This window comes from Cervus canadensis, chromosome 22 (genome assembly GCF_019320065.1).
Source record: "Cervus canadensis isolate Bull #8, Minnesota chromosome 22, ASM1932006v1, whole genome shotgun sequence".
In the NCBI taxonomy this organism is placed as follows: domain Eukaryota; kingdom Metazoa; phylum Chordata; class Mammalia; order Artiodactyla; family Cervidae; genus Cervus; species Cervus canadensis.
Genome location: NC_057407.1, coordinates 53597233 through 53612721, shown reverse-complemented (window position 1 = coordinate 53612721; position 15489 = coordinate 53597233). Strand labels below are relative to the sequence as shown.

At 47.2% G+C, this 15489-nt stretch overlaps 1 protein-coding gene across 3 annotated transcripts in view; it reads right to left on the bottom strand.

Annotated features, from left to right (window-relative positions):
- Positions 1-128, bottom strand: part of GADL1 (glutamate decarboxylase like 1) — a 180708-nt gene extending 180580 nt beyond the window's left edge. For all 3 annotated transcript variants that reach the window (XM_043442939.1, XM_043442938.1, XM_043442940.1), the window contains exon 1: positions 17-128. In XM_043442939.1, the coding sequence (XP_043298874.1) occupies positions 17-113 (97 nt within the window). In that variant the 5' untranslated portion in view covers positions 114-128. The remainder of the gene's footprint in view (positions 1-16) is intronic.
- Positions 129-15489: the final 15361 nt, after the last annotated feature.

Here is a 15489-nt window from a genome sequence, read left to right as displayed (position 1 = left end):
CTGTATTAATACTTGCCGAGCTGCTGGCGACCTGCCGCCTGCTTGACCCGGGGCCAGGGTCTCTCTGCCCGAGCTGGGAAGGGCCAGGGGACGCGTGTGGGGGCGTGGGGCATTTGCCCGCACAGGAACTGGCAGGGCCTACCCCGCAGCAAACCTTGCCCGCTCGCCACGCCCCGGACCCCCGACCCCAACCCCCGCCCCGAGGTAGAGATTGGGCATGAGGGAGTGAGCCTTGGAGTATGACCTTCCCAGCTTCCATCTTTTGGGAGTCACCACCACGTAGGGTCCGATCTGGCGAGAGAAGCCCTAAGCTAAATCTGATGACCACTCCAGGCCACCAGCGCAGGGAACCTATTTTAGGGCAGTCGCTCCTCATTCATTCAGGCCTGCCTTGACATTTAAGAGTTCCATAAGCAAATGCCTTACCCCGATCGGATTTCACCCTTTTGCCTCTGCAACATTCCAAGTTTGAAGAAGGAAAGGCAGTCTGCACCTTGTTGTCCAGGGGTTAAAAAGAGCAAAAGAAGGCAGGGGATTCGAAAGGCCCACTATTTGTTTGGTGTTTAGACTAAAATGTTCACAACACTTATTCTTCCAGCAAGCCCCTGAAAGTTGGGCTCCAGCCACGTTCCTATTGTAAATTTAAATCTCATCAGTGAGGGCTGCTTTTTTGCCATCCCTCCAACAAGTGTTATGTTTAAATTCCCTTAGGAGCTTTTAAGTAAGGCCATTGAGATGATAGGAGCAATCAGTTAATGCTAATTCAAAGAACATTGATGACAACTACATTACAGACCTGCATTCATAATCCAGATCCTTCAAGGGCCTTAAAGAAAAAAAAAAAAAAAAAAAAAAGCCTGGTTTACTTCTGCACAGAGCCTAGAGTGGTTTCTTAGGTGAATTATTTCCTCTAGCCGCATATTTAAAGCTTGTATCAGTGAAGACAGTGCAGCCCTTTTCTCTCAAAAGAACTGATGATTCCTAATATACCCAAGACTACAGTTATTAAAAATATTAAAGTTAAGACCCTGCAGACAAATTTTATGAAGTTTCTGAGACCCCCTCCCTCCATCTACTCTTTTGTATGTAGCTCCACTGACAAAAGTACTGAGAGCTAGTCATGGAAGCATAAATAAGAATTTCAGGAGTTAACCTTTGGTGACTCTATTAAAAAATATGGAAAGGAGTATACACTCTGGCAAGTTTTTCATTTACTTTTTTTAGCTTTGTAATAAGTGGGCCCTCTCTAGCCCAGCTTGGAGCAGTGACCAGTGTCAGCCTCTGCTAAATTACATCTCTCTCTGTGTGAAGCATGCCAGGACCAACTGGGCTTCAGTGGATTGCAGAAATGCCAATTTATAGAACTGTTCCCTCTTCCCCTCTTGCCCCAACCAGGGAATATGCCATTTCAGATTTCTCAGATTAAAAGTCAAAAACTGCTCTCTAAACTCACCTCTTAATGGATTATCTCCCATTTTTATTCCTATATTTATTTCCTATAGCAAAGGCATAAACTATATGCCTTTGGGAGCAAAAATAAACTTCCATATTCATTTCTATAGCAAAGGCATTATGTTATATTTCTTCTTGCTTTCATTCTTCAGTTACTTGGCACTTTCTCTGTGCCAGTAACGAGGGATTTCAAGAAAAATCCTGCCCTCAGAATGCTGTAGAGTAGTTGAGAGAGACAGGCTTAGGAGCAGTTATTTTTTTCTCATCTAGTTCATGTTCTATGAAAGAAGTGGGCACTGAGGAGCCAGAGCTGAGAGGAGGGCTAATTCGACTTGAAGGATTAAGAAATGTTTCCAACCAGTAGTGACCATTTTCTCCGATGATAGTAGCTATTATTTTTAAACATGTACTATGAGCTAGACACCCTGCTAAATGCTGCTCATACATTTCCTTCTATAATCCTTATATGAATGGGAATCACTATTATTCCCTTGTACCATATGGACAAACAGAGGCTCGGCTTTAGTAATCTGCCCAGAAACACAGAGGGAAAGCATTTCAGAACCATGACTGGAAGGCAGCTTTCTATAATTACGAAGCCTGTGCCCAGGGTCTACACTCAGTTGCACTGATTAGCAAAGGTATTTTCCACAGCCGGTGGTAAGAGTTTCTCACCAAAACCTTTTAGGAAAACGGGTCCTTGGAGGGTACACAGACAGGCTAGTTGGTGCTGCAAGAAACTGGACTGTGCCGCAGCCATCACGGCTCCTTACAGAGGAGCATCCACATCTCATAACAAGGCAGGGCCCAAAACTGGTCTTAAGAAAGACTGCCATGAAAACAGCGTTCATTCATTCACAAATCCATTCATCAATTGTTGAGCACTAACTCTGTGACACACACTTTTCCTGGAATTTGATTTCATCTTAACAACAGATCTCCCCCTAGGAATTCTCCAAGGAATTAGGAGTTTACATTCAGGAAAAGAAAGAGGAAGTATCTCTAGACACAGAGATGGGTGGCCATTGGGATAATTTACTCAGAATTGACAAACTTCCCTTTTGCTGGAGAGGCTGTGAGAGAGCAGAAAGAAGATCCACAGCATCTTTTCCAACAGAAAACTTCCAGCAGTCACACCTACTCAAGGAGGCCCATGGGTTGTGTTGGTCTACAATTCTGGTGGCATGATCAGCTCAGGGGCAGTAAAATGTAATAATTAGGAATTCAGCCTTCGTTGTCAAACAGACACTACATTCAAATGCTGACCCATCGGACCCAGGGTCAATAATGATCCAACATGGTCAATCCAATACTGTCCAGTGAATGAGTAACTTGGGTAAGCTTTACAACTAGCCTAAGGCTCTATTTTGTAAAACAAGATTAATAGTATAAATTCTATAGGATTTTTGCATGATAATCTATGTATTGGTAAAGAACTACTTTCGGTTGCTATCAGTAGAAGCCCAAATTAAGTAGAAAAAAAAAAATCAGATTGTTTTCTCCCTTAACAGGAAGGTTAGTTGAGTTTGACGTCCTATGTTTGGTATTGTAGCTCCCTGTTTTCATCTCCGGCCTGAAGCCTTCTCGTTTTCCGCTCCAGTGTCCTTAACACAAGTTTCAGCCTCAGTACTTTGCCATGGACACAAAATGGCTTGCAGAACTGCAGGCTGACTCATGTCCAAACAGGGAGAAGGAAGGGGAAAGGGCAGAAGGAAGCCTGACAGCTGAGTCAGGCTCCTCAAAATAACCTCCTTGGAAGCCTCATCCAACGATGTCCATGTAAAACTCAATATATATTCCTTCTGCAAGAGAAGCCGGGGGTGTGTGTGTGTGTGTGTGTGCGCGCGTGTGTGCGTGTCTGTTAACCCGGGCATTTTAGAGATTCTGCTATCCAGGGTAAGGCAGAGAGTGGACACTGGGTAGGCAGCCACAAAACGGTGCCAAAAACGGTTGGAAGAACATTTGACATGGTGCCTGTCACAAGTAAACTTAAAGAGAAAGAGACAGAGACACACAGAGAGATACAGAAAGAAAGACAGAGAAAGCAGCTGTGTTAGAGAGCCAAGAATACTTCCAGACAGACAGTAACAGGACTGATCTGAATGCATGTGCATCTTGGACTCGACAGTGAGGAGCTTGGGTCAGGCAGGTATTTTTCATGAAAGAGCATTCGTTCGTTTCATAAATTTCAAGCAGACCTCAAAACTGCCAGGAAACAGCATTTAGATTACAATCAGCACACTTTGGCGCTAGAAACCTAAGGAACATGACTTAGATAAATCAAAGAACTCTTACGCTGTGCTTAGTCATTCAGTCGTATCTGACTCTTTGTGACCCCACAGACTGTAGCCCGCCAGGCTCCTCTGTCCATCTGCCCATGTCCTCCCTGGAAGACCCACTGCCCCCATGAGACTCTCCCTCAAGCACCTGGAGAGAATACAACTTCTTATCTTAATGTCACTTGATCACGGCAATCAGATGAGTGCCCCGGGTTGGTCAGTCTGGATCCAATGAGGGTACAGGATGGATATCCTCCCTGGGTGCTGAAGTGCCCCCACAATTACCATACTCAAAAAAGTGATCCCACACACAGAGGAGGGAAGGATAGATGCAGGACAGTCCCCCCAAAAATGTCATGTCCCTATCCTAGTGAGTCAAGCTGTGCTGCGCACTTGGCCTGTGATCCTAGGCAACAACTGCAGGGTTCAGAGTGAGCCTTCCCCAAATGTGCCATGTTTGCGAGGTACTTGTTTTGAGCTGAAAGCAATTAAGACCCTGAGAGTTCAAAGGAAACTACTGCCCCTCCCTTAACTACCTTGGAGAACTTAAATCGGGGATTTTTCCCAGAGAAGAGTTTCTACTGAGGATAAATGTTACCTAAGTGGCTTCATCTGTATGGCAGGACAACACTAACCCCCGAGTATCTGCTCTTCTTCTGCTCCTCCTGTGAACCACACTCCTGGAAGCCTCAGGCTCCTATTCCATTCCTTAGATCAGAATGGTATATGTACTGCATTTTACCTTTCTGTGTCTGCAACGCTCATGTACGTGGGGTTCTCATATATAGGAAATTAAAATTGACATTCTTTTGTTCACATGTCTCATATCGGTTTAATTCTTAGATCAGTTAGAAGAACCTAGAAGGACAGTTTTCTTTCTCTTCAACATATAAATTTTCCATTTTATAAAATCTTCCATTTTCTAAATTTTCAACCAGGCCTTTGTCTAAGGCGACATACTTAGTAAGCAGAGCTAGGATTCAAACTCATGGATTTCAAGAGCTCTTTCTTTTTGCAGTGTGTGACATACTTCAGTTTTATCCTCATAAAAAAACATCTGCCTCGCTAGAGCTAAGACAAGGGATTTGGAAACTGACATTGGGATACTAAAAGTCATCTGACACCGAACGTGGTTCCTGCAGCTAACTGATGATGAACCAGTCATTATCGGTCCACTCTTCAGTCATTCATTTAAATAACTCTTCTTGAGTTTTGATGATGTAACAGGCACTGAGTTAAAGCAGCTCACAAGTAAGACATGGTCCCTCAAACAACACTGTCTGGCAGGGGAAATAGATGTGTGAATAGTTAAAATGTGTCATGTTAGAGGCAGCAACGAAAGTAGGTATAGGGCTTCCCTGGTGGCTCAGTGGTAAAGAGCCCGCTTTCCAGTGCAGGAGACACCATCCTTGATCCGGGGCTTTCCAATGTAGGAGACACCATCCCTGATCCGGGATGATCCCACACACTTCTAGGTAACTAAGCCCGTGTGGCCCCACTCTTGAGCCTTGCTCTAGAGCGTGGGAGCGGCAACTATGAGCACATGGGCTGCAACTACTGAAGCCCAAGTGCCTCAGAGCCTGCGCTCCGCAACCAGACAGCAGGTACTGCGGTGAAAAAGTCCGCACAGCGGAACCAGAGAGAAGCCCGCCCAGCAACACAGACTCAGCACAGTCCTAAATAAGTAACAGTATCCAGAGAATTTGTTTTAAAAGTAGGTACAAAAGCATTTACAGAAGGAGTGGTGAGCAGGCAGCAACTGTGTCAGATTGACCTGGTTTTGTTTGGTAACAAGTAAGTCCTCAGATCCCTGTGGTTGATGATGACTAAGATTTACCTCTCATTCCTGCTAAATGGCCATCATGCATCTAGAGCAGCTTTCCTCATCACCCAGCCAGGACCGGGGATGCTGGAGCAGCCTCTTATGGACCATTAACAGGCAAATCATATCTCTGCCTCTGTTAGAGGGACAGCAGCAACTGTCTCTGCTGATGGTTTATCGGGCAAAGAGAGTCACATGGCCAAGCCTGAAACCAACAGGACCAGAAAATAATAATCTTCCTTCCGGGAGGGGCAGCGAGTGTTTGAAAATGAGGATATCAAAAAAAAAAAAAAAAAGAAAATGAGGATATCGTTACCTGGGATAGGGCAGCCGTGGGGACAGCTTCCCAAGAGATGAGAAATAAGAAGCGACTCTAGATGGGCTCTAGAATCAACCTGGTTTGAACTTCACATCCACCACGTGCTTCACAAGCATTGGAAAATCACAAAAATTAGCTTATTTTTCATTGAGAGTCACTATAAAGAGTAAATAAAACAAATATTTAGCACAGTGCCTACTATACTTGGATATTTTAGGACATAGTAAGCACTTCATGGGTTTCCCAGGTGCTGCTAGTGGTAAAGAACCCACCTGCCATTACAGGACACATAAGAGACTAGGGTTCAATCCCTGGGCTGGAAAGATCTCCTGGAGGAGGGCATGGCTACCCACTCCAGTATTCTTGCCTGGAGAATTTCATTTGAGACGAGCCTGATGAGCTACAGTCCACAGGGTCGCAAAGAGCTGGACACGACTGAAGAGACTCAGCACGCACATATGCAAGCAGCTCATAAATGTTAGCCATTACTGGTGTGAAGAGCTGCCTTTCGAGAAATGATTGCAAGTATAACATATTAGGAAATGAGGTGGAATGACAGTCTTCCAGGCAGAGGGACGGACATGTGCAAAGTGCTGGCATCAATAAGTGGGTCAATGCTTCTCAGAAAGGCTAAGTGGGGAGATGGGGGTGCCCAGAGATAAGGTCCTCAAGACCCTGTAGACCAGGTTGAGAAGCTTAGACTTTCTCCTGGAGGCAACAGAGACCCAGGGAAGAGTTTTAATCTGGGGACAGATAGAGAGATGGAGTGGCATTATGGAAGATGGATGGAAGGTGAAACCAGAGGTGAGAACAGTCTTTCTAATAATCCAGGTGAGGGCTGGCACAGTGCTGCCACTGGACGGGGTGGGGTGGGCACAGTGAGAGCTGGGAGGAGAGACAGGCAGGAGAGGGGGAAAGTGAGAAGTGAGCAGGTACCAGCCATGCACAGAAGGGGCCTCTGTCTACCGTCTCCACTGCTGATGCCTCAAACCCAGCACATCATCAGGCACGGACCAGGGCCTGGATAAGTGACTGCTGAGTGAACACAGCAGCAGGATATGTGCTGTGACTGGATTCAGAAGTGGGGGTGGGGGAAAGGTCCACAGTGGTCTCCCTTCTCTCAGCATTTTCCAAATACCACAGCTCTCCAATTAGACGTACCTCCTCTCCCATTCCTACGTCTTGGATGGGAACCTGAAATCTATATTCTTAACAAGCACTATTGATCAGAGGTGAGAAACTAATGATTATCATGAGAAATCTTGCTAAACTGATTAAAATATTATTAGCCAAGAGAAAAAAGGCAGCTGTGTATGTCAGTGAAGTCCTGTGAAGTGACCTGGAATATTGGATTCCTTCTTCCATCCTGGCCACTCATGACTGTACTCTAGAGGACTTACATTATGGTTAGTTATGTCATTTAAAAAATAAATTTCTTTTTGTAACCAGTGTGGCTTCCTCTACCCACTATTAGGACCCGTGGCTAATACACTAAGTTTTCTGGAAATCTCTCCCCATTGGTTTACACGTTGGGTTTGATCAAAAAGACAGTGGCAATACCTCTAGAATGTTCTTTCTTGAAGCACCACCTGAAGACCAGTGCCAGTCTGAGAAGTACTCATAACTATTCCAGGGAGTAAGTTCAGAGAGAAAAGCAAGGAGTAACTTAGGAAATGTAATGGAAACAACGTAACAGCAATGCTGACATCGTGGACCTGGAGGTGGCTGTGGGAGCCTCGCTGTGCCTTCTGGGCTGGGGGGCAGCATCGCTGGCCTCTGCACACTAGATGTCAGGGGCATCCCTCTCTCAATCTGCACAGCCAACTTCTCTAGATGTTGACAAGCGTCCCATGGGACCAATTGTGGAGAACCATTGCTTTAAAGCAATTTGACAGACTAATTTTATGTCTGATGTATCAAATAATATGAAAATCAAATCAGGACTAGCATTGCCTACATCTTTTTATTTTGCTTTTCTAATGATTTGTCATTATCATATTTTACTATTGACTTAAGACAGATTAAAAACATGGTCCTTCCCACAGATAGTTCACTGTTAAAATACAGCAACGGTCCTGAGAAGAAAGGATGCAACCTGGCCTACCCTTCATCTCTCCACTACAACAACCAAACATTATGAGGTGACTTATGAAGAAATGAACTAAGCTTTGTTGCTATGGTTGTCTCCTGTAGCCACCTTGAGAAGTCCCCAGCACCGCGCTGCGTCAAGGAGAGAACCATCTTCTGGTGGGAGTAAGTAGCTCTCTTGCCTTTCCCAGGACCAATGAAAACTTGCTGATGAGGGGACGGACTAACAGAGAGACAGACCCTAAAATTCTGACAGAAAGGCCTAGGTCAGAGGTCACAAACGAACTAGCTACCAGCTGAATTTGGCCTATAAAAATGTTGTCTTTGGCTCCTACCATGAGCAAAACTGTCTCTCATGAAAATCTCATTTTCAGCATCTCTTGAAAAATCAGAAGCTTCTGGCTGCAGTGGGCCTGCCTTCCCTCATGGAGACTGAGGAGCAGCCACTGTCCTTAACCCTTGTCTGCTGTCCCCTGACAAGCCCCCCTTTATGTGAATTGGCAGTGCCTGGAACAGGCCTTCAGGGCCACTAATTTGATATTTGGAGAAACCAAGAGGGCAGAGAACTTGATCTCTGGGCGTGAAAGGAAATGGGGCTGGGGATGCCACAAGTGTGGGGGAGGCAGGCTGCAGTAAGTAGCCTTGGCCCAGGTGCTGGGGGTTGGAGGTGGGTGGGCTGCAGAAGGAACTGGCAATACAGGAACCTCTGTAGAGAGAGGCAAATTGCACAGGCCCGACCTTCCTGCCTGTCCCAGTGGAGTCTGAGTGACGATTCTAGTCTGCCTGCAGGACAAGGAGCCCCGCCAGCTGGGGTGCAGGACCCTCCCCCAGTACCAATTACTTTGCCTTGTAAGCCTCAGGATTCCCCCGCTGGAGAAAGCCTAAGCAACCTGGCAAGTGAGTGCTTGAGCCAAACCTAATGGACCTCAGGGAAGTAAGTAACTGACGGCGGCTGCACTCTGGGTGCCAGAGAGAAGCTGCCATTGGTTAGAGAACCACTTCGTGAGCACCTACTGTGGGCAGGCCCTGAGGCTACACACAGATGAGACCAGCCAGAGGCCTGTGTGCTGACGCTCTCCGCGGAGGACTGCAGACAGAGGTGGAGAAAGAATTAGGACACGTTGGGTAAGCACTGTCTCGGGGGTGAGTCAAATCCTACAGCAGCCAGAGCAGGCGTAACGGGACCCTGATTGGGAAAACCGGGCTCCCCAGAGGAGACAGCATTCAGCTGGGCTTAGAAAATGAGGCAGAGTTTACCAAATGAAGAAAAGAAATAGCTATTAGAAGAATCAGCTTGTGCAAAATTAGAGGTTCGCTGAAATGAGCAGCAGTTCAGGGTGGCCAGGACAGGGTGGGGAGGTGGTGAGAGGGAGAGTAACAGAGCGGTGGGGATCTGAGAAAGGGGTTGGGCAAAGTACTGTCTTCACGTCAAGGCGTTCAGATCTGAACTTGTAGACTGAATGTCAACTCAACGGGGGACATTATCAACTTTGCTTCTTTGGAAGTCAAATCTGGTAACATACTAAAGACAGACCAGGTAAGAAGAGCTGGAGATGGACAGAGCGGTTCTGAGGCTGTTTTTAAACCAGAACTAAGGGATAAGGCAGTCAGAAGGCATTTTCTAGAAAGTTCAAGTCGTGCATTAAAGGTGGGCATCTGAGAGACAGAATTGACTCAGCTTTCTGACTTGGGAGACTGGGTGGATTATGAAGCTGTCAACAGAGAGTAAAATATAACAAAGAGCTAAAATCATGTTTGGGGTAAGATGCATCAGTAATGAGGGCTTCCCAGGTGGCTCAGTGGGTAAAAAAATCTGCCTGCCATGCAGGAGACACAGAAGATGCAGGTTCAGTCCCTGGGTCTGGAAGATCCCCTGGAGGAGGGCATAGCAACCCACTCCAGTATTCTTGCCTGGAGGGTCCCCATGGACAGAGGAGCCTGGCAGGCAACAGTCCACAGGGTTGCATCCAATCAGACAGGACTGAAGCAACTGAGCTCAGTCACACATGCATCAATAATGAAGTGTTTGGGGTAAATGTGAAACAGCCGTGAGGTCTGCAAACAATGCTTTAAAATAGGGCATTTACAGGGGCGTTTCCAGGAGCAAGAGAATGAGAAGGAGATCCTAGACAAAGTTTTCATGGATGGTGGATGAAGACATAGGCAAGACTGATTATCACCAGGAGGAGGAGGAAAGAAAGGCCAGGACAGAACCTCAGAGAGGCCCCTGGGTGTAAGGGGCAGACAGGAGGGGAGGAGGCAGCAACAGGAGAAAGAGAAGACAGTGGAGAAGCGGGACAGTCAAGTCTAGACGACAGAAACAACAGTGAGGGGCTGTCAGGAGTAGTCACCCAGACCTGCTCGCAGAGGCCAAGCCGGAAGACATCCACAGGGGACAGAGTGACGCAGACAAAGCCTCATCAGGGGTGGTGGTGGGCAGAGCCAGAACACAGTGGGCTGAGGAATGACCCAAGGGTTTGAAGAGGTAGAGATGGCCAAGGTGAACTGGTAATCCAGAAAGCTGAATGCTAAAGATGAGCAGAGAGTCAGAAGCATGGTGATGGGGTTTCACCTTTGTCTTGCTTTCAGACTGTGGTGGGGGAGTGGGGACCTGAGCACATTCTCAAGGAGAGGGAAGGAGCTGGTGAAAAGAGCCAGCCTGACAGTGCAGGGGAGGGGGCTCTGGGTCGTGCTCCAGTGAGACCACCATCTGGGACTGAGGGAGGGACCAGAGCACAGCTGGTTTCAGAGGCGTCGCTGGAGGGAAGCTGACCCGAGGGAATGTCGCTGGAGAACCTCATATTGGAAGGGGTGGCATGGGGAGCAGGTGAGCTCCTCCCCAGACTTGTGAAGCCCCCAAAGGCGGGTGGCACTCCCCAAGGATCCACCACGTCAGAATCTCCGGGAGACGAGCCCAGAACCTACATTTGAAACCAGCACCCGAGGGCTTCCCTGGTGGCTCAGATGGTAAAGAATCTGCCTGTAGTGCAGGAGACCTCAAAAATCCCCTGGAGAAGAGAATGCCACCCACTCCAGTATTCTTGGCTGGAGAATCCGCTGGACAGAGGAGCCTGGCGGGCTGCAGTCCATGGGGTCGCAAAGAGTCGGAGACAACTGAGCAACTAACACTTTGACTTCCATCCTGGGGCCACAGGGTGAGGAAGGCCATGGAGTGAAGGTGGAGAGAGGGGTCTCTGAGCCAAAGTGCCTGAGTCCAGCTCCCATCTCTGCCCCTAACCAGCTGTGTGATCTTGGGAAATTTATGAAGGGTCTCTGTGCCTCTGCTTCCTCCCCTGGAAAGTGAGGATGACAGTGCCTACTTCACAGGGGACTGCTGGGGAGTATGAGATGGCCTATGGAAAGCATTTACAGTCATGTGTAACACGTAAGAAATGCATGTCATGGACTTCCCTGGTAGTCCAGTGGCTATGACTCCCGCTCCCAGTGCGGGGGGCCTGGTCGGGGACTAAGTCCACATCCTGCAACTAAAGACCCTGCCTGCCACAGTGAAGATCCAGAGTGCCTCAACCAAGACCCAGCACAGCCAAATAAATATTAATACATACTTTTAAAAAAAAGAAATGCATGTAGGCTGAAAAAAAAAAAGCTCAACGCAAGAGTTGAGAATTATGTTCTCTTTGGCCGAATTACTGAGGACTTGAGCCCAGGAGACAACCTCTCAGTTGTTCCGAGGGACTGCTCTGAAGGGGTAAGGGAGGAGCCAAGACATATAGGGGATTTTGCAGGTAGTCAAAAACCAGGTAGTCAAAATATCAAAAGATTCCTGTTTGAAGAAAAGCAGGCCATCTCAAGTTAATGAATTTCGTGCTTCTCTGTGTATGGGAAGATTCAAGAGTCTGGGCTCATGGAAATGATTCTGAGGATATGCACCCCAGCCCTCCAGGCCCAGTTCCCTGTTCTCCATCCTGAGTCCCCTGTGGGCTGCTGGCTTGATGGCTGCACCATCCTTTGCTTACTGACAAGGTAGGCGACATTCTTGCACAAGAATGCACATTTATTGTTTTTATTCCACGCTGTCTGTCATAATAATTCTGTTTATAGTTTGCCCACAAATCACCTGGGGTAGCTTGTTAAAATTCCACTGCTGAGACTCCAGAGATTATTAGAGTTGGTCTTGGTCTAAGGTGGCAGCTTGAAACTCTGCCTTGTAAACAAGGCCCTCCTCTTCCCTGGCGATTCTGACGCAAGCGGGCGCCAAGACCACACACCTCGAATCACTGTTCTACAGGACTCTGCCCAGCAGGCTGGCTGTCCCCCATTCCCAGCTCGGCCCACACACCGGAGGGTCAAGACAGCCACAGGTCTCAGGCGGCCTCAGAAGAGTCACAGAGAGGAGAGAAAGAGCTGCCAATTAGAGTTGATGGTGAAGATTTTAGAATCAACTTTCCCTTTTAAAAGCCCTTGTCTCTCAAACTACTTTCCCCCAAATTAGTCATTTGTCTGCTTTAATCACTACTGGCTTTTTCTTTGAGGCCAAAGAAGCTTTGAAAAGAGATAGGTGTGATTGTGTGGGAACTGAGTCTCAGGGACATGAAGTCGTTTTTCGGTGTATTTATAGCGCAGCTGTCCCTGTGTCTGCTGGCTTCAAACCTGACATTACAAAAAACAGGAACTAAGAAAGGTAAATGAACACGGCAAACCAAACATTTCCTTCCAGCTGGGTAGTGGTTCCCCAATTTCAGCCCGAACACTCAGCAAAGGGATGGTTATTTATTTTTCCAAATAAAAGTAATGGAAAGAATGATTGAAGGTGAAATTAGATTCCTCCTGGCAAGGCTACGTAAAGGAGGGTAATTGAAAAGGAGAGGCCAGGTGGCTGGCCTCCAGGGTGTGATGCAAATGAGGCTCCTTGCTTGCTGGGGTTTTTCTGGGCAACTTTTAGTTAACTTATCCTGAGACCTGGGATCCTCTGCTGAGGAAAGGGGGTGGCCTGGTGGGTCAGTTTCTGCTCTTCCCCAGCCAGAGGGGCTTCATATCAATTTACCAGGATTCACCGTGCTGCACTGTGCTAAGTCGCTTCAGCCGTGTCTGGCTGTTTGTGACCCTATGGACTGTAGCCCACCATCCACGGGGATTCTCCCGGCAAGAACACTGGAGTGGGTTGCTGTGCCCTCCTCCAGGGGATCTTCCTGACCCAGGGATGGAACCCGCGGCTCCAAAGTCTCCTGCATTGGCAGGCGGGCTCTTTACCAGTGGTGCCACTTGGGAGGCCCAGGGTTCTCTGTATTCTAGATTAAAAACATTTGAGCTTTGCTGGATTATGTGGCTTCTAGAATCATTGACCTGAGGTGGCAACTGGGCTGTCTGAAGCCATTGCCGGCCCACAGAGGTGCATTCCTGGGCTTGCATAAGGTTTTTGTGTTTTTAATATTTACTTATTTTTATTTTTGGCTGTGTTGGGTCTTCATTGCTGCATGCAGGTGTTTCTCTAGTTGCGGTGCATGGACTTCTCATTGCAATGGCCTCACTTCTTGCGAAGTGTGGGCTCGAGAGGGAGTGGGCTTCAGGAGGTGTTGCTCCCGATCTCTAGCGCATAGGTTTCATAGTTGTGGCACACAGGCCTAGTTGCCCCTCGGCATGTGGGATCCTCCCAGACCAGGGATTGAACTTGTGTTCCCTGCATTGGCAGGTGGATTCTTAATCACGGGACCATCAGGAAGCCTGTGCATAATATTTTTATGTTTCTAAATAACTGCTTTTTTCCCCTTGAGAGAGTTCCTCCTATTAAATTCAGATTTCAAGCTTTAAAAAAAAATACAGGGTTATGATCCAGATTCCTACATGTTTACAATGAGTAGCCACCACTTTCTTTGTTTCTGCACTACCTGCCCTGTGCCTCAGTTTCCTCATCTGAGAAATAGGGTTAGTAATTCTGCCTGCCCCCACAGAACTGTGGTGAGCAAAGAGCTGATGTATGTAAAATTCTTAGCACTTGACTGGTAACAAGTATAGTTTCCACCCAGCCCGATTTATTCAAATTCCTATCAGGAACTGATATGCACTTGCATTTGTGGCTGTTGCTATAAGATACACAAAAGTTAACTGACACAGAAATTTCTGGAAAGCAAAGAAGTTTAAGGGAGTTTGTATCTTTCTGCCAAAAATTGCTGACCATGGCGAATTTAAGATCTGAAAGGACCAAGACTAATCTGCTGAGGAAGAGAAATAAAGAGGTCAAATCTGTAATGCATGCTAGACCTCAGCACACTTTCTTGTTAAACTCTGTAGTGTAAATTTGAAGCTTTGGAATTTTCCCTTTTTGTGTATGTCTTTTCCAGTGTTAAAGGGTAGCAAAAGTCCTTAGAAAACAGCACACAATCTTGGATATGTTCCAAAGAAAGTAAATAAAAGATTCAAGATAAGACTGTGATCCTGAAAAATTCCTAGTATGAACAGTCTAGTGGCATCGATATTATGAAAGGAGCCTGGGCCTGAGTAACGCAACACCACCCCCGCCCCCACCCTGCGCCAGCCCTTCTCGGAGAGAAAGGTTCGGGGAAGAGGTGCAGACCATCGGGGTGACACTGCTTTGTCACCTACCTCACCGCGCTGGGCATTTTCACCCCTCTTCCCAGATCCCCCCCTCCCTCCCCCTACCCTGCTGCGTGCCCAGGGGCTGGCCTGGGCGGATAGTTCTCCTGGGCTTCCCCGCCTGCCTGCTGGTATCTAGCTGGATTCACCAAGCAGGGGCCTTGGTGGGAGACAGGCAGGGGTGCGGAGTGTGAGCTTCCCGAGCCCCACCCCTGCTGGCTCCCTGCAGGCCGCGTCTCCCCACTAATGACCCATGTGGCTCCTGCCCCATGGCCCTCCAAACAGCCAGTCTCTCTGAGTTCCAGTAACCATCTTCCAGCTTTGCTTCTTCAGGCAGGACAAGGATGACAAAGGATTTCACTGTCGCCAGCCCAAGGGTGTTACTCCATCCTTAACTGGTCCCTAATGTCTGCTGGCATGAGGAGAGCCATCCCTCTAGTAAACGCTCAATTGTCCCCGTGTGGATGGTGCTGGCCTTGGCTTCTCACCAGGACCCTGACTGATAAACTTGTCTACTTTATAATATCCATCACCACTTACATCTTGCTTGTGTTTAAGAACAGGCCTTTCACATGTTCCTGAACCATGCCCTTATGGGTACGTCATTGGATTTGGCTCCATCACTATCTGGGAAGGAATGCTCAGTCAGCTGTAAGGGGTACATTCACTAATGTGCTAATCACAATATTTAGGTAGGGACTATTTAGTGAATGGTGACACTTTAAAACATAGTAATATTAATCTACATGAATTTTGTCTACCATTATCTTGAAATAATGAGAAAAAAATGCTCCATCAGTGAAGGGATAAAGACAATGTGGTATACATACACCATGGAATGTTACACAGCCACAAAAAAGAATGCAATCCTTCCATTTGTGACAACATGAATGGACCTTGAAGGCATTTTGCTTAATGAAATAAGTAACACATGGAATGATAAATACTGGATGATCTCACTTATGTGTGAAACCTTA